This window comes from Zingiber officinale, chromosome 11A (assembly GCF_018446385.1).
Source record: "Zingiber officinale cultivar Zhangliang chromosome 11A, Zo_v1.1, whole genome shotgun sequence".
NCBI classification, from domain to species: Eukaryota; Viridiplantae; Streptophyta; class Magnoliopsida; order Zingiberales; family Zingiberaceae; genus Zingiber; species Zingiber officinale.
In genome coordinates, this window is record NC_056006.1 from 94,115,719 (window position 1) to 94,139,945 (window position 24,227).

A 24,227-nucleotide genomic window follows, 5' to 3' on the forward strand; every position below is an offset into this window, starting at 1 on the left:
AGGGGATTCGTCATATCATACTACCAGTAATAATCATGTTGACTTAGTCCATAGAGGATTAATATATATTCTCTTTGGTTCTATCTGTAGAGGATTGATTCACCATTATTGACTTGGGTAGTTGTGGATTGATTTACCTTAGTTACTTTTGTTGAGGATTGAGGTACTCTTATTGAATCAGTTAATAGATGACTGATCTATTTTTGTTGGTTCGATCAATAGGGGATCGACTTACTATATTTTTATAGAGATTTTGAATTTTTGGGTTTCTAGTGCTTGGTTAGAGATTTTTAGGCACATTTGGGTACATGACTTGTACCAATATAGAGAGAATTGAATTAGTCGTATACCATTGTCGGCTTGGTCAACTTATAGAGGATCAATGTATCATATTCCATGTGGACTTTGACCCTGGACCGTCTGTACCTGGTAGGATGACTTAGAAGGTACATTCGGATAGGATACCCCCACTCATGTGGAAAGGTGTAAAGATACTTGCTTAACACTTAGGAGATACAACCATTTCATGGGAGTATGAATTGGTGAGTACATTCGGATATATAATTTGTATTGGCGTAAGAAAAGTTGAAGTTAGCTGCTTATCTTTACGTGACAAGGCATCACGTGAAGGAAGAAGCAGATGATGATTTTTTGAGATCAAGGCATCATTTGGTGATTACATTGAGGTGTTTTTAGAGCGAGTACTTCACTACCTCTTTCGGTAGCATGATGGATTATAAGGTGATGATCAGTCGATTCGCCTAACGCTGATCCATGGGGATCCTGACTCATGGACCAATCGCGGATATCCTTGATGGTATCTAGGGATTTATGACCCGCAGTGATACAAAGGTGATGTTAGTTGATTAATACCTAGGAAGTTTCACCTTCACTAAGTGAAAAATATCATATAATGATTTACAAGGAGTAGAGCATCGATTGACAGTTATGTCGGTTTGCTATTTATTGATAGTACTCCTCTACCCTTGTGGGCATTGCTTGTCACCAGAGGTTACTGAACCTCAGGTGGAGCAATCATAGCATGATGTATTTCAAGACAATAGTTAGTCGAATCAACTATCATTGTCTCCATAAGTAGTTTAAGACCTTGACCACTCAATTATTTACTAGAGGTCTTGAAGTCTATATGTTAGATCAGGATGTTCGATATTTTATCGACATTTGTCGGAAAACATTTATGGGTATGATTTTGAGATTGTGGTGATATTCTTTGATGGGTGACTCTTAGTCAGGAGGTTGAGTGACCCTTTGAAATTTGGATTATGATTCTTTAAGTGTGGATATTTGAGTATCTAAAGGATGAGATTTGACATACTCCTTAGACATTGTTCGGATAGGATTAGTAGAGTTTGTATTCTCAAATTTTTTGGATATTAGGGTACCCGATATAATGAAAATTGGTCATTGAGGGGTTATCATGGTTGATTATTGTTGATGATGGTTTGAGGTTGAGGATATTGTGAGATCAGATAATGTGATATGTCGGTTTCTAATGATTTATTAGATTAAATGTTGAGTTATGTGGTTGTTTGATTATCTATTAGTGGATAGTTGTTTTGATGATCTATTAGTGGATATTTGTTTTGATGATCTATTATTTGAGTTTAACATTGATGGTGACATAGTGAGTGTGATGTGTGATATTTATGGATTTGGTGATATGTAGTTAGTGATCGGATTACAGATTCGTTGCTCGTAATCTTATGGTTGAGTATGCCTTATATACGGGCATTATGAGTTTTTGGTAATGTCACTTGGGTTTACGAATGCTCCAGCAGTATTTATGAATTTGATGAACCGTGTTTTCCTGGAGTATCTAGACCGGTTTGTTATCGTTTTCATCGACGACATTTTGATCTACTCGCATTTCGAGGAGGAACATGCACAACATCTTTGCATAGTCTTGGAGATTCTTCGACAACATCGTCTATATGCGAAGTTCAGCAAGTATGCTTTCTGACTATCCTCAGTCGATTTTCTGGGACACATGATTTCCAGCCGAGGTATTTCTGTAGACCCTCAGAAGATCGAGGTTGTCACCAGCTGGGAGCAACCGAAATCAGTTCAGGAGATCCGTAGTTTCCTGGGATTGGCCGCATATTACAGACGGTTCGTTGAGGGTTTCTCTCGCATTGTTATGCCACTGACACGCCTGACCAAGAAAGATGTAAAGTTTATGTGGTCAGAAGTTTGCGAGACCGGCTTCTAGGAGCCGAAGAGGAGATTATCGTCGACACCAGTTCTGGCTTTGCTTCTGGAGAGGACAGAGTCGTACTCTACACCGACGTTTCTCTACAGGGTTTGGGACCTGTTTTGATGTAGCATGGTAGGGTAATCTCTTATGCTTCTCGTCAATTAAAGGAGCATGAGAAGAACTACCCAGTACATGATCTGGAACTGACCGCCATTATCTTTGCTTTAAAGATTCAGCGGCATCATCTGTATGGTATTACATTTGAGATTCTCATTGATCATAAGAGTCTCAAATGTCTTTTCATCCAGAAGGAACTCAATCTTCGCCAGAGGAGATGGATGGAGTTCCTGAGGGATTATGACAGTACTATTAGCTACCATCCAGGGAAAGCTAATGTGGTTGCCGATGCACTTAGTCGGAAGTCCATAGGGGCTTCAGCATGTCACCGAGTTTTGGTCACGGACTTAATTCAGGGTTTCTCCGAGTTGGGCCTTGAGGAACAGGGACAGACAGAGCGGGGTATTCTGGGCACCATGGTTGCTCAGTTATCGATCAGGACGAGGATCCGAGAGACCCAGGTCGGTGATCAACGCTTACAGTTTATTGGCAGCCAGATGACTTCTGGGCAGCAGACAGAGTTCACCCGAGACGACGAGGGTGATAATTAAAAGTATTTTTATTTTCAATAGTATTTTTATTAAATTAAAAACATTTAAGATATGCTTTTCATTTTTAAAAGTATTTTTATAAAAAAATATTATATCTTACATATAAGTATAATTAATAAATAATTTTAATTTATTGGTCAAACTTAATTTTATCAGTAAATTAAATATTTGTCAATAAAAATTAAAAATTATGGATTAAATTTTAATAAATAAAAAAATTATCAACTAAATCTAGTTTTGCCATAAAAAGTTAAAATTAACAACCAAAATTTAACTTTAACATTAAAAAAAATTAAAATCCATCAAGTTTAACTTTAATCTATGAAATGTTAAAAATTATTTATCAAATTTAAAAAACTTAAGAGTTATTAATCAAATTTAATTTGACTAATAAAAAAATTAAAATTTCTAATTAAAACAAATCTTGATTAAAATTTACCATAGCTAATAATTTTACATATTTATCATTGAACTCATATATTTATAAAATAATAATCATATTTTATTAATAGTAATTTTATTTAATATATATATATACATATATATAATTAAAAAATTTGATAGGCTCAATATAATAAGAGCCCTCTAAGGCCTCATTGAATGGGACCTGGATCATGCGAGTCTGCAGTGTAGCTTTGGATGTTCCGCCATGTCTTTCTGTATGCGGTTGGATTTTTGTACTCTTGGGAGCTTGCCTTGGATACGGTTGGAAGATTATGAAAGGGGTTTAAGACAATGGAAAGCAGTTAAAGAAAGTCGAGGGAGAATAATTATATCCAAAGAAAGATACAAATTTAGAGCTCTGTTTTTTCTCCACCGTTGTTATATATATATATATATATATATATATATATATATATATATATATATATATATATATATATATATATATATCCAACTCTGAAGATGACCAATCACTAAAATAGATCGAGTGTACAGACAATATATCACATCTCAGTCAAATTTCAAGATTATTTTCCTATTGAGAAAATTAATTCTGCATTGCGACATAAGTTGAAAATTGATCCATGAATATATGATAAATTATGGAAGCATGATTTCATCGTGAAATAACAAAAAGGGAAATTTGTTGATTAAATGCCGCAGGGTAATATGGTGTAGTGATATATCACCTTTGTAGTTTCTAAGGATCCGGTCACAGTTTCGACAAACTAAGGATGCACTTCGTTGGGATGATAAATTGCTCGTTATGAATGCGTTTCGATTTGTTCTGATCATCAATAAAATTTTTTTATAAGATTAAATTGATCATCATTAAAATTAATCAACTTAAATTAAATATCTTATACCAATTAAAATTTGTTCCCGACCGATCATCCGTTGAAAATAGAACATGAATTAAGAGCACCAAATATGCTTCTTTTAAAGATCTCTCATTATAAGGGATATTTGAAAGATATTAGAAATCACTGGATACCAGTGATTTATTTTTAATGGCATGTAATCGGCCTATTAAAAGACGGGCAATAGTTATTTTTATTTATTTTTGTTTTTTAATATATATTTTTAAAATTAATCATTTAGAAAAATAAAAAAAAACAAATGAATGTTGTCAAATTTTTTATCATTATTTTTAAATTCAATAAGGAAAAAAAATTAAACGTTGGCAAAAGTGAAGGTTGCCAACGTTCAGTTTTTGGACGTTAGTAACGCTTTCGTATATTTTTTTTTAAAAAAAATCACTTCATATCATATCCATTCTTCATTTGTTTTCACACTAAATTCTTTATTTGTTTCAAAATATCTCAGGATTCTAATTAAACTATCATAAAAAATATTTCCAAAGAGACAATGAACCATATAATATCAATTAAATATTATTCATAATAATAGTGCACAATCAACTTAGAATGACTAAATTCATACAAGATTATTATGATAATACATAAAGAAGAAGGCCAATTAATAGATATCATGTTGTTGGACACACTCAATTTATCAATGATTATTTCTCTACTGAACCAGTGTATAATGATGACATGTTTTGACGATGATTTCAACTGAGAAAATAGTTTATTGTTACACATAATCATTAATTTGGAAAATCATCCTAGTGGATATTTTAAATGGAGGGATGTAGCCAGAAGAAAAGGCTTATCGCCACTTCATAAATGCACGACGACTATCCGTCAACTAGCTTATGGAGGTTCGCTGACTAATTGGACGAGACCTACGGATGAGTGAAACAACTACCTTTGAATACTTGTCCAACTTTTGTCAATATGTGATACAGATATATGGAAGTGAATACGTAAGAAAACCCAATGCAATTAACATCACTCGTTTGCTTGAAATGCATGAACAAAGACACGATTTCTCCTAAGATGTTAGGAAATCTTGATTATATGCATTGAGTTTGGAAAAATTATCTGGTTGTGTGGAGGGTACAGTACACACAAGGTGATCATGACTATCCAACAATTGTGCTTGAGATGGTCACATTTGTCAATTTGTGGATATGACATGTCTTCTTTGGAGTTGCTGGGTCTTGCAATGACATCAATGTACTTAATAAATCGCCTATTTTGAATGAAGTCTTGAAAGGAAATACACTGGAGGTTACTTGTATTGTGAACGATACACAATATACAAAAGAATATTATCTAACAAATTGTATACATCCAAAATGGGTCATTTTCATCAAGAGTATTTCCTGCCCCCAGGCTCCGAAAGAATAAAATTTAAGGAAAGATAAGGGGCTGCAAGAAAAGACGTCGAACGGACATTTGGAGTGTTCCTAGCTCGTTGGGCAATTATAAAAGAACCAGGGTGACATTGGTTTATAAATAAATGCAAAGAAATCATGTATATATGCGTTATTTTACACAATATGATTGTGGAGGACGAAGATAATGCAATATCGATCTGGGATCACGAAGAACATGGTACTATCATGACTCAACCTCTAAATTTACTAAATACATTCGAAAAAACTCCGAGTTATGTGATATTCAGGTGCATCATAAACTTCGTCACGATTTGGTTGAAGAATCTGGGAAATATGTGAGTGAATAATTAATCTATCTATAAAATATTTATTTATTTCAATTTGAATTAATGAAACATTTGTATTCATATGTTGTATTATTCCTTTTAAAATTTGTACTCCTATATTATAGTGTTTCTATTTAAATAAAAAAATTAATATTAAAATAATTATATTAAATAATTATTTAAATATATAGATAAATATTAAATAAAAAATATTTATGGATAAATGGTAGATAAAATATATTAAATTGAAGAATTGAAAAATATAATTATTTTTTTTAATATACGAGATCTATAAATATTTAATTGATGAAATATTTAATTGTATAATTTAATATTAAGAGGGATGTATGGTAGGTTGGATAGGATATTTGATGTTGTTATGAAGTACGAACTCTCTAGGGAGGAAGTGATTTTGTTCACTTTTCGAAAACGCAATAGCAAAACCCCTCTTGTCTCTCCCTTGAATGCAATGACGATCGGGCTCAACAATGCCTTTTGGGCCGAAAAAAAGATCAGCCGGAAAGAAATCCCATACAATATTATCATGCATTGTCCGCCTCATCCACCTCGCCGCATGATCTTCCTTCTTGGAATGCCATTCGCCGCCGCCATCAGGTTCAACCTCCCTCCCGGTTCGCAACGCCTCCGCCCCGTTCACGTCGTCCTCCTATTTCCCCGCCAACCTACGACCTTCCACCTTTTTCCTCCGATGACGAGGCCGTTGTCTCCTCCGCCGTTTCCATCCTGCGGGAGCTCCGCTCTAAACGCCGCTGGAATTTCCTTAACTAACCCCGCCCAGTTCGCCCACGTCCTCCTCCGCCTCCTCAACTAACCCCGCTTCGCCCTCAGCTTCTTCCTCTTCTCCAGTCGCCACACTCTCTTCATCCACGACTCTCTATCCTTCGCCGCTCCCACCCACGTGCTCGCTCGCCACCGTCGACGTTCCGACGCCCTTTCCCTCCTCCAAGCGGCCATTCGCGCATTTGACCGGCTGCCACTGTCAGATCGCCGACGTCGATTCCACGCTGTTTCCCCATCAGGACTCGAGGAGTCGAGGGTTTGGTGGAAACCTCGGTAGTCGACGAATTGCTCGCAGCAATGCGCGAAAAGGGAAGGCTCGCCGAAGGGATGAGAATTTTAAGGGAGGAGACAGCAGGGGAAAGGTTAACGCCGGGTAGGAGGAACGGAGGACTCTGCGCAGAAGGGGAGGTGGAAGACGCGGCGAAGCTTCAGGCGGAAATGGCCGGTGAAGTATTTAGGAACACCTCCGAGGTTTATAATGCGTTCGTGGGGGGATACAGAATTTTCAGGAAAGCATTGAAGATCATCTGGTCCAAAAAATTTTTATGGATCAGGAATGGTCACAGTACAATTGCTGTCGGATCACAGTCAATTCATCTCTGTCGTCGTCCTGTGGGACTTCCTCGGCGCCACCACCGTCCGGTGGTGCGAAACGCACACCTGTGTGCTGAACTTGCAGCCAAGCCTCCGCACCAGCATCCCCCTGCTGCTCGCAGCCGCTCTCCGATCCATTCGCTCGATTGCCTTCCGCAGCACGGAGCACTCGCTCTCCAGCCCTTTCACCCGGCTCCGCATGCTGTCCATGTCCAGCCTCAGCACCTGGTTTTCCCGTATCGCCGACGGCGCTTTCCACGCGCCCCTCTCCCTTCTCTCGTTCGTCGCTGAGGCCTGCGTGCTCTCTTCCTCGTGCTCCGATGCTTCCGTCGCCATCAGCGTGCCCGCGATCGCTCGCCGCAGCTGCAGCTGCTCGAAGAAGAGCACCTGCACCACCGCCTGCAAAGGCAGCCGCTCGTTCTGCGCCGCATGCGTGCACGCCTCCAGCGTCAACTTCTGGTAGTCCATTACCCTGCACACTCTTTCCCTCTCCTCATCGCTTATCCGAGGATGCGCCTACGGTACATGTAAATGTCAGACATCACATTAACATATGAACAAACACCTTGCGTGCATATAAATAGGAGCTCCGCGGTCGCCGTACTTTGAGGTAGACGTCCACAGAGCGATAAAGCCCATCGTCGAACGCCCTTGCCATGGCCGGCAGCGCTTGTGCGAGGTCGCAGAACTTGTCCGGCTTCAGGTTTGCATCGGACGCGGTCTCCGAGAGGAACAAGTCCATCAGCTTCCCTGCCATTAGCAGCTTGTTCTCATCGTTACACATTTGTAATCCCTCCTCGCTCCCGTCGTTAGCAGAGTCTGCCGTTGCCGCTGTGGCCTCCAGTTCCTCGAGGAAGTAGCTCAGGATCCGCTCGACGCAGTCCACATCGTAGAGCGTCTCGACCAGGTAGGAATAGCTCGGCATCAGTAGGTCGTCGAGCGTAGCGTGCTCGAGGTGCGACGCTATCTTGCGCTCCAGAACGGTTCGGGAATCTTCCGACGCACGGAGAATGTTCGCCGTGCGGAGGAGGCCGAAGAGGAAGCGGGTAGTGAACTGACCGGAGGAGCAGCTGCTGATCTTCTTGTTCGAATGGGGGAGGTTGTTAATGATGGTCTCCAGGAGCTCCTTTTGCTCCGTCTCTGATGGCATTGGGTGAGAGGCGGAGGTAGCGGCGGCTGTGTTAGCGTTTGTTTGATGGCGATTCGAACGTGAAAGCCCTGGGATCGACCTCTTCGCGTAGGAGATGAGAGAACACTCGATCACATCGGCGCTTAGATCCTTGTCTTTCATTGCGGAGATCACCCGCTTGTAGAAAGGTAGACCGAGGGTCGCTAGGTCGTCGAACCAGGAGTCGGCAGCTGCGGCAGAGGCGATGGCGGGGGTGCGGACACCGTTCTTGCGCCGAATCCCGTAATCGATCCCGTTCCATAGGGTGGCGACGGCGCGGCCCGAGAGGGAACTAAGGTCGGCGGTGGCGGACGCGAGGGCGGTAATGGAATCGACGAACCGCTGGACGAGACCGAGATCTTCAGCCATAGTGTGCAAATTCTCGCAGGACTTGAGGGCTTTCACCGAGTCTCTCGAGCTCCGGAGCACGGACTGGTCAAGGAATCGCTCCGTCTTGGCGACGAGGTTCTCCTCCGCGAACTCCTCCGTCATCTCGAGGTACTCAGCGGCGCAGCGCAGGGCAGCGACGCTGCAGGCGGTGATCTCGACCTTGACACCATAGCAGAATTTCGCGGCGGCCTCGAATATGTCGGCGCCTCCCGGGAAGTCCGGTAGCGCAATGTGCTGGAAATCTTCTTCTACTTCTTCGATCTCATCATCTTCCTCTCCATCCGCTATCAATTGGTGGAGCTTTCTACTCTTGGACATCAAAGGAAACTGCTAAAAAATCAGAGTTAGATACCGACGAAAGCATGAACAAAGATGAGATTTTTGAGGCACAGCACTTCACCTTATGTAGATGGAAGCTCATGTCGCCAACCTCGATCACAACATCAGTAGGCAAACCAGTAGTGCAGAACCATGCTTGGCCACTCGAACTGGCTTTCTTTGCTGCCATTTCTTCCTCTGTCCTAATCTCCTTTCAATAGTTCAGTTGGATTCAAAGTTCTTCGCCATTCTTCCCCAGCTCCAATTTTTAGCTGAACTGAACACACCACTGTGGCTCAAACTGGGAAGGGGCCGCAGATGCTGGCAGAGAGGGGCAGGAGAAAATTCCAACTGGGCGAGATGAACGAGGGGCATTAGAGCAGAGTTTTACCTCAAAAGCAGTTACTTGCCCATTTACTAATTCGCTTGCCTCATAATCCTCGAGAGAATCTCACTACGGTAGGGGAACAAAGCGAGGCAAGTACGTAATTGTTTAACTGCAGGCTTTGCCTCAGAATCCTCAAGAGACTCTCACCTGAGCAGAGCCTCCCTTAAAAAACTATGTTTTTGTCTTCTAAAGCCCCCTTTAAAGTGTCAGGTAATTGGAAATACAAGGCTACGAGCGTTGAAATATATGAGCATGTGCAGGGAGATTCGGTTTGTCTTCTATAATTATTGTGAGAAAGCCATCGGTACTTTCTGTACATGATAATATCATGTAGAAAAGCTCTTGCAATGATCTAGAAATTAGATCAAAGCAATTCGACAAGCATCTATCGTATCTGACCACAACCAGGGTAGGCCTGGGCTCGACGAGGTAGTCATTTCTTACCCTCAAACTCAGGTTCAGACCAGAAACAACTCTATAATAATTGGCCTTCCTTATTATGTGAGATCTAAATGTGCATTAAGAGCATCCACATCAGTTATTCTATTTAAAAATTTTACTATAAATTTTGGATAGATTAACTAAAAATTCTCTGTGTTAGTTAGGAGTGATAATTTTTTATCCGAAACGAAAACACGATCCGAACCGAACACGAAAAAATCAATTTAGGGTTGGGTAGTTTTGGGTTCGGGTCGAAATCGGGTCGACCCAATTGACCCAATTAATAAACAGGTCAGGTTCGGGTCAACCTGAAATGACCCAATTACAATCCACGAATCCGTTTATAAATAATTATAAATTTAAACTAAAATTATAAATTTAAAAAAGTTAAAACTATAACACATAGAGATATGCTATTGATTGCAATGTTGTCATGATTTATTTATGATATGGATTTTCAATTTGGGTAGATAGATGTTATTTTTAATTTAATATACAAAATTTCTTTAATGAATTTAGGTCATGTTCGGGTCAAACGGGTCAAACGGGTCGGGTTCGGGTCAAGTGCAAATAAACAGATCATGTTCAGGTTGAATAGTTTGACCCGAATTAATAATTAGATCGGGTTCAAGTTGTCATTTGCTAACCCGCCAATCTGCCAACCTGAACTCGTCAACCCGAACCTGAACTGAATTGTCACCCCTAGCATTAGTTACCCTATCCATTCTCTAAATTTAGATTTGATAAATAGTGATTCTCTAAATTTAGGAAATGAAACCTCTACCCTAAAAATAAAATAATATATTTTTTAATTTCTCTCCTTCCACACAATCTCTTTCCTTCCACTCATTCCATAAATATCTTACTATTTTATTAAAAATTTCTCCCCTTTACTAACTAACTTTGGTGAAGCCTAAAATGCATTTACGTTAATGTCTTTTTTTCTATTTACACTAAAAATAATTCCAAGATTTATTAGTAATTCCACAAGCGAAACATGTGATGTAGAGTTCAAGACTCGGCTGCGACATATTATTATGAATTTTTCTCTGGTTATTTTATATAAAAAAATATAGTTCTCTTTAGTCCCACATCTTAGAATTGACAATACTATGATGAAAGAAGCTTCTATAAATATTTTAAGCCGACGATGTTAAAAAATATACTTTTCTTAGTTTTTTTTACTAAGACAAGTATAATATTAAAATAAAATATTTTTTTTACATAGGGAAGCCCGTTACAGTAGTTACTATTGTATGAGTCTGACGAATAATTAATTCTTGGTTTATAAGGGTGATACTAGAAAATCCAAACAATTCAAATTTTCAAATACCCAAATAATTTATATATTATTATATTACACACGCAACGCGTGTGCACGATTACACTAGTAATAATAAAAAATAGAAGAAAGAGAATAAACTAATAAAAAATTAAGGATGATGAAAATTTTAAGATATTTGATGTAGTGTGTAGTGAAAAGTGATTATCTAAATTTAATAAAGTAGGTCATTTATCCTAAATTTTAGATATAGTAATAAAAAAACTGATATGGATGCTCTAACTAAGCATTTGATATGCCCTCAAGAAAGACAAGCATTATTGTACAATTATCACTAAGAGTATTTACAACCCATTCATATTATATTATTCATCATCTCATAAAAGGTTCACTATCACATACTCATTATAATAACATATCTCTTTCATTTATATTCTCTTTAACATTAACACTCATTATATATGAATCCATAATCAACTCAATCATCTTAAAATTATATCATCTTAAAATTATATCATATTAAATAAATATATTTGAAAATATTTAAATTAATAATAATAATAATATTACTTTAAAATATTATTAATTTTTTAAAATATATTTATTAAATAAAATAGATATTTATAAGAAATATCACGATAGAAGAAGTATTTAAATAAGGTGTGGACATGCTTGGTCTAAATAATAATTCTATTGTATTTTCCCATGATAGTTATTTTGTTGGTGGGCCTCTCTTACTATTGTGTCACTGACAACCTTCTCCACGATAATTATTTTTCACTAACTCACTTGACAACGATTGCAAACGGAAACAAACCACTTTCTCCCCTAATCTTATTCTATGACTTGGATCAACTGTATGGAAATACATGCATAGAATGATAGATTGGGAACTGAAGATTTGATCATTTATCTGTCAACTTATAAATTTACTGTACAATCTATTCATCCTTCTGAATTTACAGGAATTACATGATGATTCTTAGGACGAGTGAGGATAGGTGGATGATAGGATGTAAATATGATGTTTAAAGAGTATCATCATATACATCATCATATACATCAAGAATTATGTGCTCTTTTATTTTTCGCGTGGGCTTATGTTCATCATGAGAGTTGTCTATGGCTAGCGACACACCAAAGGTTTACTTGTAAGAAATTTTATAGCTATGGTGATTATCTTATCTATGCTTAACTAATAGAAAGAAAGAGAAAAAAAATACGTTTGATATTTCATAAAGATAAACAAAAAAAAAACTAGTATTTGAAAATATGGAAGAAAAAAAAAGAAAAAAAAGAAAAGCAGTGCATTATTTTCATTAATGGGCCGTTGATTAAAAATAGGCGGCCCTTATCTAAAGTAGCCGTTGTCCTGCCAATTTAATTAGAACGAATAAATGAATTGTGAACACGTGGCTGGCTGCCTTTCCCAAAACACCCTCCTGCCTCATTCAAACTCCACGGCAACTTGGCCGCCTCAATTTCAAATCCATCTTCAAATCTACGCCGTCGATTTAGTTATTTCTCCTCTCCGCAGCAATAAATCCACTCTCAAAACCCTACTAGAGATCGAACTAGTTTCATCAGGATTCCTCCTCCGATTCCTCGTTCATGTAAATTTTTGAAAGCCTCTGTTGTGGATCTCGAATTTCGAAGCTGTTTTCGTATAATTTTCCCTCTTTTTACTGTGTTTCCCGTCTGGTTTTTGTAGGATGATGAGAGAATTGGGGATTTTTCGCCGGTGTGCGAACTCTGGGAAAGCTTCTATCGCTGAAAACAGGGATGAAAATCTCCCCGCTAATTCGATGGCCTCGCAGTTGGAATCTGATCCTTCTCGACCTCCTCTGCAAACGATCCAGGAAATAGTGCAGAACCCTAAATCTGGGTTAGATCAAAGCGCGATTTTGAGGAGGAAACCGGATAGGAACCTGTCGGAGAACCAGACAGAGAAGATGGAAGCTGGGTACAGGTCAGGTTGTGTATCGAAGACTAGCCCTACGACGAATGGTGACAACTGGAGCTACCGTGTTTCAAACACTCTGCTTCCGCCTCTCAGTCATGAAGGAGACTTAGGCATTGGAGATGTGAATGGATTGAGGACTCCTCGTCCATATAGGACCGCCGGGAAAGCATCATTGGTACGTTCAGACTTCAGTTCCACTAGGAGCACTCCGGGAAAGAGTGTTATGAAGCTGGCTAACTCTGGTATAAGCAACACCCGTCCTCCCATTAGTGTCGGGACACGAAGGATGAGCTTTGGCATATCGTCCAGAGGCACTCCAGTATCATCCGCTCTTCCTAGTGTTGTGAATTCAGATGAAGTTCCTCACTTTGAACTCAAAGAGAATACATCATTCTGGATGGACAATAATGTTCAGGTATCGGTAACATAATATGTTCTAGTAACATATATTTTCTTTTTTCAAGTTTCATCAGCGTGCTTATGGAATGAAATGTAATATCAAACACAAACATGAGAGCTCAAAGGATAAGGTCAATTGGAATGTCAAACTGTTTGTTGGTTGACTAATCTTTATTACATCAAGAAAATGCCCATGAGAGTTTTAATCAAGACTTGTAAAAAAACGTAAAATTTAGCTATCATCCTTAGGAGGTTCACAACAATGTAAACCATTGTATTGGTTAGTATGGGTGCTACATAATGGAGACGCTTTTCAAACTTTTTTGAACCTGCATAGGTAATCATTCGTGTGCGTCCTCTCAATAACATGGAAAAGAGCCTTCAAGGTTTCTACAGATGCTTGAAGCAAGAGAGTGCACATAATATAACTTGGATTGGACAACCAGGGAACCGTTTTACATTTGATCACATTGCGTGTGAAACAGTCAACCAGGTATGTGGTTATGACTTAAGGAACTCGGAGCATTCATATGGTTCCATCTGATTTCTTTTTTTAAAAAAAAAATATATGTAGGAGATGCTCTTTCGAGTAGCTGGTTTGCCAATGGTTGAGAACTGCATCTCTGGATATAATAGTTGTGTGTTCGCATATGGGCAGGTACATTGTATTTTCGCAACCATCATTTTTTAGTTTTCTGATCCTTTTGTGCTTTATACTCGTTGATTCTCATTTTTTATATCTTCTAATTCATGCATTTCTATTTTAGACAGGAAGTGGGAAGACATACACAATGCTTGGTGAGGCTGAAGAGCTAGAACTTGAGCATGGTGCGAACCTTGGAATGATACCAAGAATTTTTGAATTTTTGTTTTCAAGAGTCAAAGCCGTGAGTTTTTATTAATGGTGCTAGTATTATTTTTTATTGTACCTTCAACAAAGATATAAGCATGCAGTCCTCTTCTTTTTCATTGCAGGAGGAAGAAAGCAGGAAGGATGAAAAACTTAAGTATACCTGCAAATGTTCATTCCTCGAGATATACAATGAGCAAATTATTGATCTACTTGGCCCTTCATCTGCCAGTCTACATGTAAGTTCCTTTTAAACTTCTGATGTCTGTTGTATTGGTTAATAAGAATGATCATATAGCTAATATATTGCCCGTTGTTTCATTTTGCCTCATAACATGTGAATAGTTGAGAGAAGACATTAGGAAGGGCATCTATGTTGAAAATCTCACCGAATATGTGGTTGAGAATGCCAACGATGTTCTTAAGCTTCTTATACAGGTAAAATTACATCCAATCTCCACCTTCAACATTTTTCCTTTTGTGTTTGTTAAATGTCAATTCTGAAACCGACTATCAGGGCGCTTCCAATAGGAAAATGGCATCTACAAACATGAACCATGAAAGCAGCCGCTCACATACTGTTTGTACTTGTATAATTGAGAGTAGATGGGACAAAGATTTAATAGTAAACACCCGAAGTGCAAGACTAAACCTTGTTGATCTAGCTGGCTCAGAAAGGTTAATATGGTTTTCAATTAGATTATTTTGTTATCTATACTTCTCCACTAATTCGCATCACTTAGCAGGCAGAAAACTTCAGGTGCTGAAGGTGAACGCCTAAAAGAAGCTGCAAGTATCAATAAATCATTGTCAACGCTTGGGTATTTATCAGAACACTAACAAATTCCTTCTTTATCAATAAATTATTTATCTTCCGTCATGTGACGATTGCTTCACCCAACAGTGCCAAAAGTTTGTTTATTAGACTTCTAATAATGACATTTTCAAATACATTTATAGTCATGTGATAATGGTTCTTGCCGATGTGGCTCAAGGGAAGCAAAGACATGTTCCTTATAGGGATTCAAGGCTCACGTTTCTTCTCCAAGTAAGAAATACTAAAACTAGTTACCTTTTCATATTTATACCAAGTTCTTCTATTTCCAGTTTCATGTGTATCATCATCTCAGGATTCACTTGGCGGCAACTCCAAAACTATGATTATTGCAAATGTCAGCCCTTCAATATGGTACATAAAAATTTATTCTCTCCTCCCATTTTTTTTTTAAATTTGTGACATGGTAGCCTAATGCACACTGATTTACTTTCATGTCACATGCAGCTCTGCTAATGAGACTCTAAGTACCCTTAGATTTGCTCAGCGTGCAAGGCTCATTCAGAATAATGTAACAGCTTGTGTTGTTAAAAATTTTCAGATTTTTCTTATTGTTTGATTTTCAAAAGTTAATTTGTTAAAAAATATTTTTTTTCCCTCCTCAATTGTAAGGCTGTTGTAAATGGAGATGCTTCAGAAGATGTTGGTGCCTTACGCCGTCAAATACATCTACTGAAGGTGGACTCAAGCACCTTAAACAATTTATGTTCATTTTTTTCTGATTCTTATTCTTAGAAATATTTTCCCTCTAAAAGTAGTGCTCAACAAAATGCCTCTATGGAAACTTCATCCCAGGAGGAACTTGCAGTTCTTAAGCGTGAAAATGTGTCCAGATCTCTGTCATTTCGCAGATCCATTTTTGAAGATTCAAAGAATGAAATTTTGGATGTTTCTACTGCGAAGAAGTTACCACAAATGGTTGAAGCACATGGTAAAGAGTTGCAGGCTGGTCAAGATTTCAACAGTGCAACAATTTCATTGAAGCAGGTACTTGAGGTTGCACTTTGATAGCTGCTACATTTTTTGACTGCATGGGGTTCTTTTAAAAAGGCTTATCTTTTCATTTATTGAAATATAAATGATAAACTACTTCTTGTCTTGGAGAATGAAATAATGTGGATTAAAAATGTTGATTCCTTCAAATGGTGCCTGTGTTTAAGAATTCATAAATAGAATGTTCACAATATTTTTTGTATTCAGCGAATTCAACTTATGATATAAATGAATAAAGCAAGTAATGGTGTTTTATGATTAAATATGCAGTTGCAATCACTTGAAGCATTATTAGCTGGCTCACTACGAAGAGAAAATATAGCAGATACTAGAAGAAAGGAACTTGAAGCAGAAATTGAGCAGTTGAATTACCTAGTAAGTTTTTTTTTTTTTGACTTTTCCTGTTGTCTAAACTTAGTGAGACTGTTGGTCATTAATTTGAAGGTTGAGAATTGATTGCGCATTCATTAGTAAAGGAATATTTGTAGCACCTTCAAATTTACTAATTTTCTAGATTCAATGCAAAACCATAATGCTGAGAACTAAGCATGCCTAGAATTTTAAGGCTGTTTTTGCAATATCATTTCGTGTTTGTGATATGATTTTAAAAATATCTTTTGTTGAAACAATCGCCTAGATGTTGTACTTGCATTTGTATGAGATGTGATGAGGAGCACTACTTGTGTTTTTTAACAGGTTCATCAAAAAGATGAAGATACTCAGAGCATTAAACAAATCCTTAAACTGCAGCACGACAAGGTTTGCCAAATGGAAAGCCTTCTGGAAGGTCAGGTGGGAATTGACTCGTACTTGCTGGATGAAAAACGATCCCTTTCTGAAGAGGTACAGTTGCTTCATGCAAGAGTTGAGGAGAATCCTGAATTGGCAAACCTTGCATTGGAAAACAAAAGGCTACTGGATCAATTGAGAAGGTAATTCATGTACAGCTAGTTGATTGCCTTCCGTTTACTGATTTGGTCTTTTTTCCCCCATTTCTTGACATTCTTTTACAGGTTTCAGGATTTCTATGAAGCTGGGGAGAGAGACCATTTAATAGCCGAAGTGTCTGAATTGTGCAACAAGGTTTCTACTTATAGCTATCATTACAATTGGTTATGTAACATGAAAGTTCTTGAAAGTAAACAGCATCTTTTTGTTGTTGCAGCTTATGCAAGTGTTTGATGGAAAGCTCGATCAGCACCTAATGTCAGACATGGAAAACCAGGTGAGTTCCATGTGCAATACATCATTGTTTTTCTACTTGTCCTTTATTCATGTTCTCGACCAGTGAATTGTCTAACATATGGAATATGTAATGGTCAATATTGCTCCAGGAAAAACCATCTCAGCTATCACACGCAGATACACAGGTCTATGGACAAATAACACTTCAGCAGGAAGAAACCCTGAATTTACACTTGGAGATAGATATACTTAAAACCATCCTTGCAGAGGAGAGAGCTAATCATGCAGATAATGAGCTTAAATCTGCAAATGCAACTGTGTTATTGTTGAGAAAAGGGCATGAAGATATAAAAGATGAGCTGAAAGATTCGAGATCCATCATCGAATTGCATGAATCAGAACATTTATTATTAATAAAAGAGATGGAAGAAGTAAGAGCAAAGTGCAATCAACAAGTGGTACTTTTAAAGGAAAAGGAGAAGGAAATATCTCTATTGAGAAACCAATGTATTCTTCATTCCAATGAGGAGATGGAAAACATAGTTTTTGGACATTATAACAATGAGAACTCTCCTATACAAAAATTGAGAAAACTTCATGCTTCCTTAGAAAAGGCTAGAGATCTGAACAGGAAGTGCAAAGATGATTTGGCACCTCAGAGATTTCTTGAACTAGAAGAAGTTCTTGGGCAGCTCGAGATTCAGACTACTGAGGTAATTGCATCCTTGCCAGAGGAACTCTGTTCACTTCAAAAGCAGGTGGCCAACAATGAAAAATATGAGTCATTAGTGAAGCAACAAAGCTTCACTGATTTGGAAAATGAAATGAAAGCTCTCCAAACAAGGCTTTCCTTGGTGACTCAGGAGAAAGAAAATCTTGGACGACTAGTTGACAACAAAGATGAGAAAATAAGGTCATTAACTGAAGATTGGGAAAGATTAGCATATGAGATTGCTGATATACTCTATGATGGAACTACATCTCTTGAAGAAGCTACTGATCAGCTTGATTCTATCACTGAATCAATTCCACAAAGCAGTTGGGTAGGTGAACAGGTTGAGAGGATGATTAGGGGCATATCAGAAAGAGATTTGATTATTGAGGAACTGCATAAGTGCTTGGAGGAGGCACAAAGTTTTAGATATGATATGGAATGGAAGTTGAGATCTTTAAGGGGAGCGACACTTGCGATATCTGAAGCACAGCAACAGGAAAGTTGTGATAAAGAACGAGAGATTTATCGGTTGACCTCCGAGATAGCAGACAAGGTGTCTATTATAAACAAATTAGAGAAGAAAATTAAAGTCCATGAAGAACAAATAAAGAAAGCCGAGTTGTGTGCAACTGTTGCATTGATCACAGTGAACAAGTTTTCAGAGACAAATGAAGCTTATCTTACAGAAATTGAACATTTGAAGTTCCTTTTAGATGAGTGCAAACGAGTGATATTGGAAAAGGATGCCCTCCTACACCATCAAACTTCTTTACATGATGCAGAGAAGGAAAGCCAAGATATTAATCCACACTTGATACAGTCTCAGAAGCACTTAACTCAACCATAAAAGCTGTCTCATGACCTGGAAAGAGCTTGAGAAATTGAACAAAAGAATTGTAAAGAGGAAAGAGCATGGACATTGTAATTTTTATACAAGGCAAGAGCTTATTTCTGTAGCTGATGGATGGCATACACTATTTTTCAGGGATAAGTTACTGATGAACTGCAGGTGCGTAGACTCTGAAAGATTTGTTTATCAAAATGCAAGTGGCCATCTAGATTAAGAATGAAGGAGGACAGGACACAATTAATCCTAAATCCTTTGAATTTGTTTTATGTACCTCTTGAAATTATCTTAAGGGTTTTCCCTTTTTCTTATTTTTTGTTTCAATGTAAATCCAGGTTCCTGAACTGAGATCAAGGATAAGTGTACGAATTCCTCAGCTCTAGATAAGCACTATTGTTTCAACAAAGGATCACATCATCAGCAGAATGAAAAGTGAAGTCTGAAGAGATGAAACTACTCTACGAGCATTCTAAATTCTGAGTTCGAGTCAAAGACAAATGATAACTACCTGTCTTGAAGAACAAGTATGGTTTTAACTACGTGTTAAAATTATTTGGCAACATGATCTCTAAACTGTTGTTTAGATTACCCAGCAGCCACCCTTTTTATACATGGTTGAAAATAGGCTGCAGAATAAGTCCTTACAGCATAAGGCAACTAATGGCTCTAGCTATGATGGTCGTAATATTAAAATGATGCCCATGGATAGTCTTTCCTCTTCCCCTATTGCATCAAAGTTATTGGCTTTTCCAATAATTAGACAAATTGACATTTGATTCAGTTGAGGGACTAATTTATTTTTTGTCATATAAAAATAGGTGTGCTCTTAATTTTATGTGATTTTGTTTCTTAGTTAAGAAAATTTAGGATTTATAACTAAGTTTTCTTTAATCATGAATTTATGCACATACAACTAATCCACAAAACCGTCATGAACATGCTCTCATTATTGGAATAATCTCATGCAGTAATCTGATTATGAGTCTGTCGGTCACAAGAATATTTTTCCCCACCTGCCATTACCGAATCTTTCCTCTTTTCTTCTCCAATGGCGGCTCCCCAACATGTTCACCATTGCCCATGCTGCCGACGTCCCTTCCTACCTACTCAATCCAAATTCCCATGATGTATCTACTAGTTCTATAGCACTGCATTATGAAGATAATAGGGAACTCTACGAAGGTTAAGGGTGAGCAAAAGTTGCCACCGATAATTGGACCTTCCCTTCATGTGGCAGCGTGCACTCCACATTGGCTTCTCTTTAAGCCTTTTGTAGCCGACGATCAGGCGTACTGTGCCGACCGAGGACCACTCCACCAACACGAAAATCCACGCAGACCATGAACGCCAACCAGGAGCCTACCTCTATATTTCCACTTCTGTTGTGTTTCATCCCATTGCATGGGATGGAGATGGATTCGTGAAGCCCTAGGAAAGGCGAAGCTGCCTGCTGCTGGGGGAGCAACCCTATCCATCATGATCAGTAAAGGTACTGCGACGAGATCATGAGGATTGAATGGATGATGGATGGATCGATGCATGGGATGGGTATGTTCCCCATATCATGTCAAGTCATGCATCGGGGGTCATTTCATCATCATGCTATATGATGGCCGGCACTGACATACACGCATCACTCACCTTCCCCGGCCCGCTCCTGCGCCAGCGTCAGAGCATTACATGTACACGCCATGGATGTGTTCTCGTCCCAGCTTCCATGACAGAGCCATGAGCTAGAAAAGAGAACCGGAGGGAATCTATCCTTCTGTCTCCCTCCCCGTTTCTTTTCTGTCTTTCTTTCCTCTGCCCAGTAGCATGCATCACACCGGTGCTGTTGCTAGTTGAATAAGATTTGAGGTGAACCTGTTCCGTACGGTTCGGCCAGGCCGTGTCCACGGCCAGGGGTTGCGCTAGCTATACGGTTACCGTGGTGGTGGTGGTGGTGGTGAGCCGTCGCTTTCACCGCGGCCTCGGCCCCGCTCCTTGACTGCACGCGCACTGACCGCGCTGCCTCGGAACGCCCACCGAATCTAACAGTCGTAGCACCCTTCCCAGTTACCTGCTTGCGCCGTCTGCTATCGCTGCCTCCGTGTCTTTTGTTTATTTACACTAGCAAGTAGCAGCCATATCCTATCGATCCTCAGCGGGTCCCAAACGGACTCTCTGTCTAAGGGACGACAAGGGAGGAATAGATGAGATTAATCGAACACAGTGGTGATGTGTCAGTCGAGGGATCGATACTAATGGATTCTTGGATTTTCTTCAAGGATTCCCACAAGTCCTAGTGACTGAGGAACAGTATCGTCTCTGTCTCTGAGCTTCCAAAGGTTCCAAAAGGAGAAGACAAGGATGAAGACCGGCTGCTTGTCTTCTTCTCCCAGCCATTTGGCAACCAACTTTGAACGCTCAAAACGCAGCAAAGGATAGGACATACATGGACTCCATTCTGTCAGTTTGTGCCATGAATTCGCAGGAACACTATGGCCATTATTGATGATCTTAACACGAGTCTTTAATTGAGAACTATGACAATTAAGAGAGTCCAGATCTTGAATTAATCAATAATAAATTGGATTAAACATGTAAGAAACTTGGAGTAACGTACCAATTTCCTGCATGGGAAACGTGAATGCAATTTTCCAGACAGAGTGCAGACGCAGAGGAGACATTCCCATCAGCCTCCCTTCGTAATCATTATCTTTGGACGACACAAATCTTGATTAATAAATTAATTAGATCACAGACAGTGAAGAGTACTAGACCAGACAAGTCGCTCTGACAGCTCTCTTTCCATGCCAACGTCCCTGTTTAACTTAAACGGATCGGCTTTGCAGTAATCTTCGATCCGATTAGCATATTGGTTAAACGTACTGTTGGAGGAGGTCCTCGAGTACCTGTGATGTCATGGCGAGTGTCTAACCTAATGAAGGAAGATGATGGCGTTCCAATTTGTATCTACTATCGAGGAACGTGACAAGATGCCCAGACCACTGTCCCCGACCAGTTTATTTATATATTTGCTTGAAATCTCATCCAAATCTAACCACCATTCTCTACATACGTAGGGTTCTTAGCCTAGGTACTATGGGGCCCGATCCGACGTGCCCAATAGTAGCTGTCGACTGAAATTTCATTTCTATTATAAATCTTGTGACGAAAATTCATTAAAAAAACAAAATTAAATCTTGTGGTGGTGCTTAAGATTTTACAGTCCTCATGAGTCTCTTTGCAGTTCCCCAAAACCCCTCACTCTCTCTCTTCTCTCTCTCTCTCTGATTCGGTTTGTTTGCTGAGAGACAACAAGTGCATCCATGGCAGTTACCCTATTCCCCTCTCCATTGTCCTATATAATCAGTCCACTTCACATTATTCTCTTCATAATCCATCGCTCTGGTCCAAGCACAATCTCAGCTCTCAAAGGCTCAAAGCTACTGCATTTCTCTCCTTTTTGCTGTTTTTTCTTCTTCTTCTTCTTGGCCTAGTACTCCAATTATATATCATTCTCTCGATCGGCAAAATGATCCAAGGATTGTTAGGTGGAGTTGTGGAGGAGAGGAAGGCAATTTCCCACCTCATCGACCACTCCCCTACCTCCTCCACTATCTCGTCTCCTTCTTCTTCATTCACGTCGGCGGCCGCCGCCGGAGACCAGCAACAGCAACAGCAGCAGCAGAATCTTCGGTGCCCGAGGTGCGACTCCACCAACACCAAGTTCTGCTACTACAACAACTATAACCTCACCCAGCCCCGCCACTTCTGCAAGACCTGCCGGCGTTACTGGACCAAGGGCGGCGCACTCCGCAACGTCCCCATTGGCGGCGGCTGCCGCAAGACCAAGGCCGTCCCCGCCGTCGCCACGGCCGTCTGCGGCGCTAAGACTTCGCCCAGCAAGGCCAAGCCGCCGGCCAACGGATCCGACCTCATGCTGAGGTCCGGATTGGCCGGCGGCGGGATGGACAGCGACTTCTCCGCCAGCAGCCCCTTGCTGTGGGCTTCGCCCCACACTTCCCATCTGATGAGCCTGTTAAGGTCCGGCGCCGGCGTGCAGAGCCCCGCCACGCACTGCGGTCCGGTGAGAGTCAAGGAGGACCACCTAAATGCGCACGCCCTGAGCTTGGATCCCCTGAGCCAGCTCGGTTTGGGCGCCTCTCTGTGGAAAAACTACTCCTACCAACAAGGACCGACGCAGCAAAATGGCAACAACCTGAAGATTGCATGCGAAATGCCGAGCTCAGAGATCCAAGACCTCTACCAAAAGTTCAAATCCTCGTCCAATTACCACAACGAGCCGTTGCCGACCACCCTGGTCGGCAACGCCAATAACGGTTCCTCTGCTTCGTGTTCTATGCTGTCGAATTCCGGCATTGTTGCTCCTCCTTCAGCGACGACGACGACGGCGATCTTGGACCCAATCCCACAGCTGTCTACTGCAGCGGAGTTCGGTTACTGGAATATTAGCCCGTCTCTGGCGGCATGGTCTGATCTCCCCACTCCCAATGGCGCGTTCCATTGAGAGCTAGGAAAATTTATTACTCACTTTTGTTCCGTTGTAGCATTTGTCGTTTGTTCATGTTGGTGAACTGAGTTGATATCATCAGTCGAATTATAGATATGAGAAATGTGATGCTTGTGGTTTTATGAATGTCTTCAATTTGTGTCCAGATGAATCATCTGCTACATGAACAATTGAGAATTATTATAATTTTTAAAGAAAAGCACGCATGCATGATGTTTGATGATGACAAAAAGAAGAGACGTTGATTTCAAATTGATGGGGGCAATCGACTGGAAATTCAAATGTTGGCCCACGAGATAGAGTGTGTGAGGGAGCAAATTAAAGGGCGCGATCAAAGTGGGGAAAAGGGAGGAGATTCATTTTTTTTAAATGTAGGAGAGCATAATTTATTCGTATTAAATTTTTTTTTTTTTTTTTTTTAAGTATATGAGATAGATAGTGGAGAGGTAAAGGGCGAGAGGATGGCAGCCTTTGGAAGGTGGGGGTGTGGGCCAAACGTAGCAGGCGAATTAGATTCTTCTTCCCCCACCCAACACACACTGCAGCAGCCTTATGATGTTAGAGACAGCAGGGGGAGAGGGAAGTTGGATATGAGCCCGAATCTATAGGCATTGCAATGTTGAATGTCTAGATTTTGAATTTGA

The 24,227-nt window shown here is 39.7% G+C and overlaps 3 protein-coding genes across 3 annotated transcripts; 2 read left to right on the top strand and 1 right to left on the bottom strand.

Annotated features, from left to right (window-relative positions):
• Positions 1 to 7,150: 7,150 nt before the first annotated feature.
• LOC122032809 (BTB/POZ domain-containing protein At5g66560-like) lies at positions 7,151 to 9,734 on the bottom strand. Its single transcript, XM_042592122.1, has 3 exons — positions 9,252 to 9,734; positions 7,898 to 9,178; positions 7,151 to 7,809 (listed from the first exon to the last, which is right to left on the bottom strand). The coding sequence occupies exons 1-3, from the start codon at positions 9,357 to 9,359 to the stop codon at positions 7,288 to 7,290; spliced, it is 1,911 nt and encodes a 636-aa protein (XP_042448056.1). The 5' UTR covers positions 9,360 to 9,734; the 3' UTR covers positions 7,151 to 7,287.
• Positions 9,735 to 12,776: 3,042 nt separating this feature from the next.
• On the top strand, positions 12,777 to 19,787 carry LOC122032888 (kinesin-like protein KIN-12F). Its single transcript, XM_042592202.1, has 20 exons — positions 12,777 to 12,893; positions 12,992 to 13,658; positions 13,980 to 14,135; positions 14,217 to 14,300; positions 14,410 to 14,529; positions 14,618 to 14,731; positions 14,838 to 14,930; positions 15,010 to 15,170; positions 15,239 to 15,313; positions 15,453 to 15,540; positions 15,623 to 15,681; positions 15,775 to 15,838; positions 15,940 to 16,005; positions 16,123 to 16,314; positions 16,591 to 16,695; positions 17,017 to 17,252; positions 17,334 to 17,403; positions 17,486 to 17,545; positions 17,655 to 19,229; positions 19,403 to 19,787. Coding segments are annotated over exons 1-19 (3,825 nt in total). The 5' UTR covers positions 12,777 to 12,891; the 3' UTR covers positions 19,068 to 19,229; positions 19,403 to 19,787.
• Positions 19,788 to 22,302: 2,515 nt separating this feature from the next.
• Positions 22,303 to 23,703, top strand: LOC122032032 (dof zinc finger protein DOF1.4-like). The gene has a single exon (XM_042591276.1). It carries the CDS (start codon positions 22,585 to 22,587, stop codon positions 23,578 to 23,580), a length of 996 nt encoding a protein of 331 aa, XP_042447210.1. The 5' UTR covers positions 22,303 to 22,584; the 3' UTR covers positions 23,581 to 23,703.
• Positions 23,704 to 24,227: the final 524 nt, after the last annotated feature.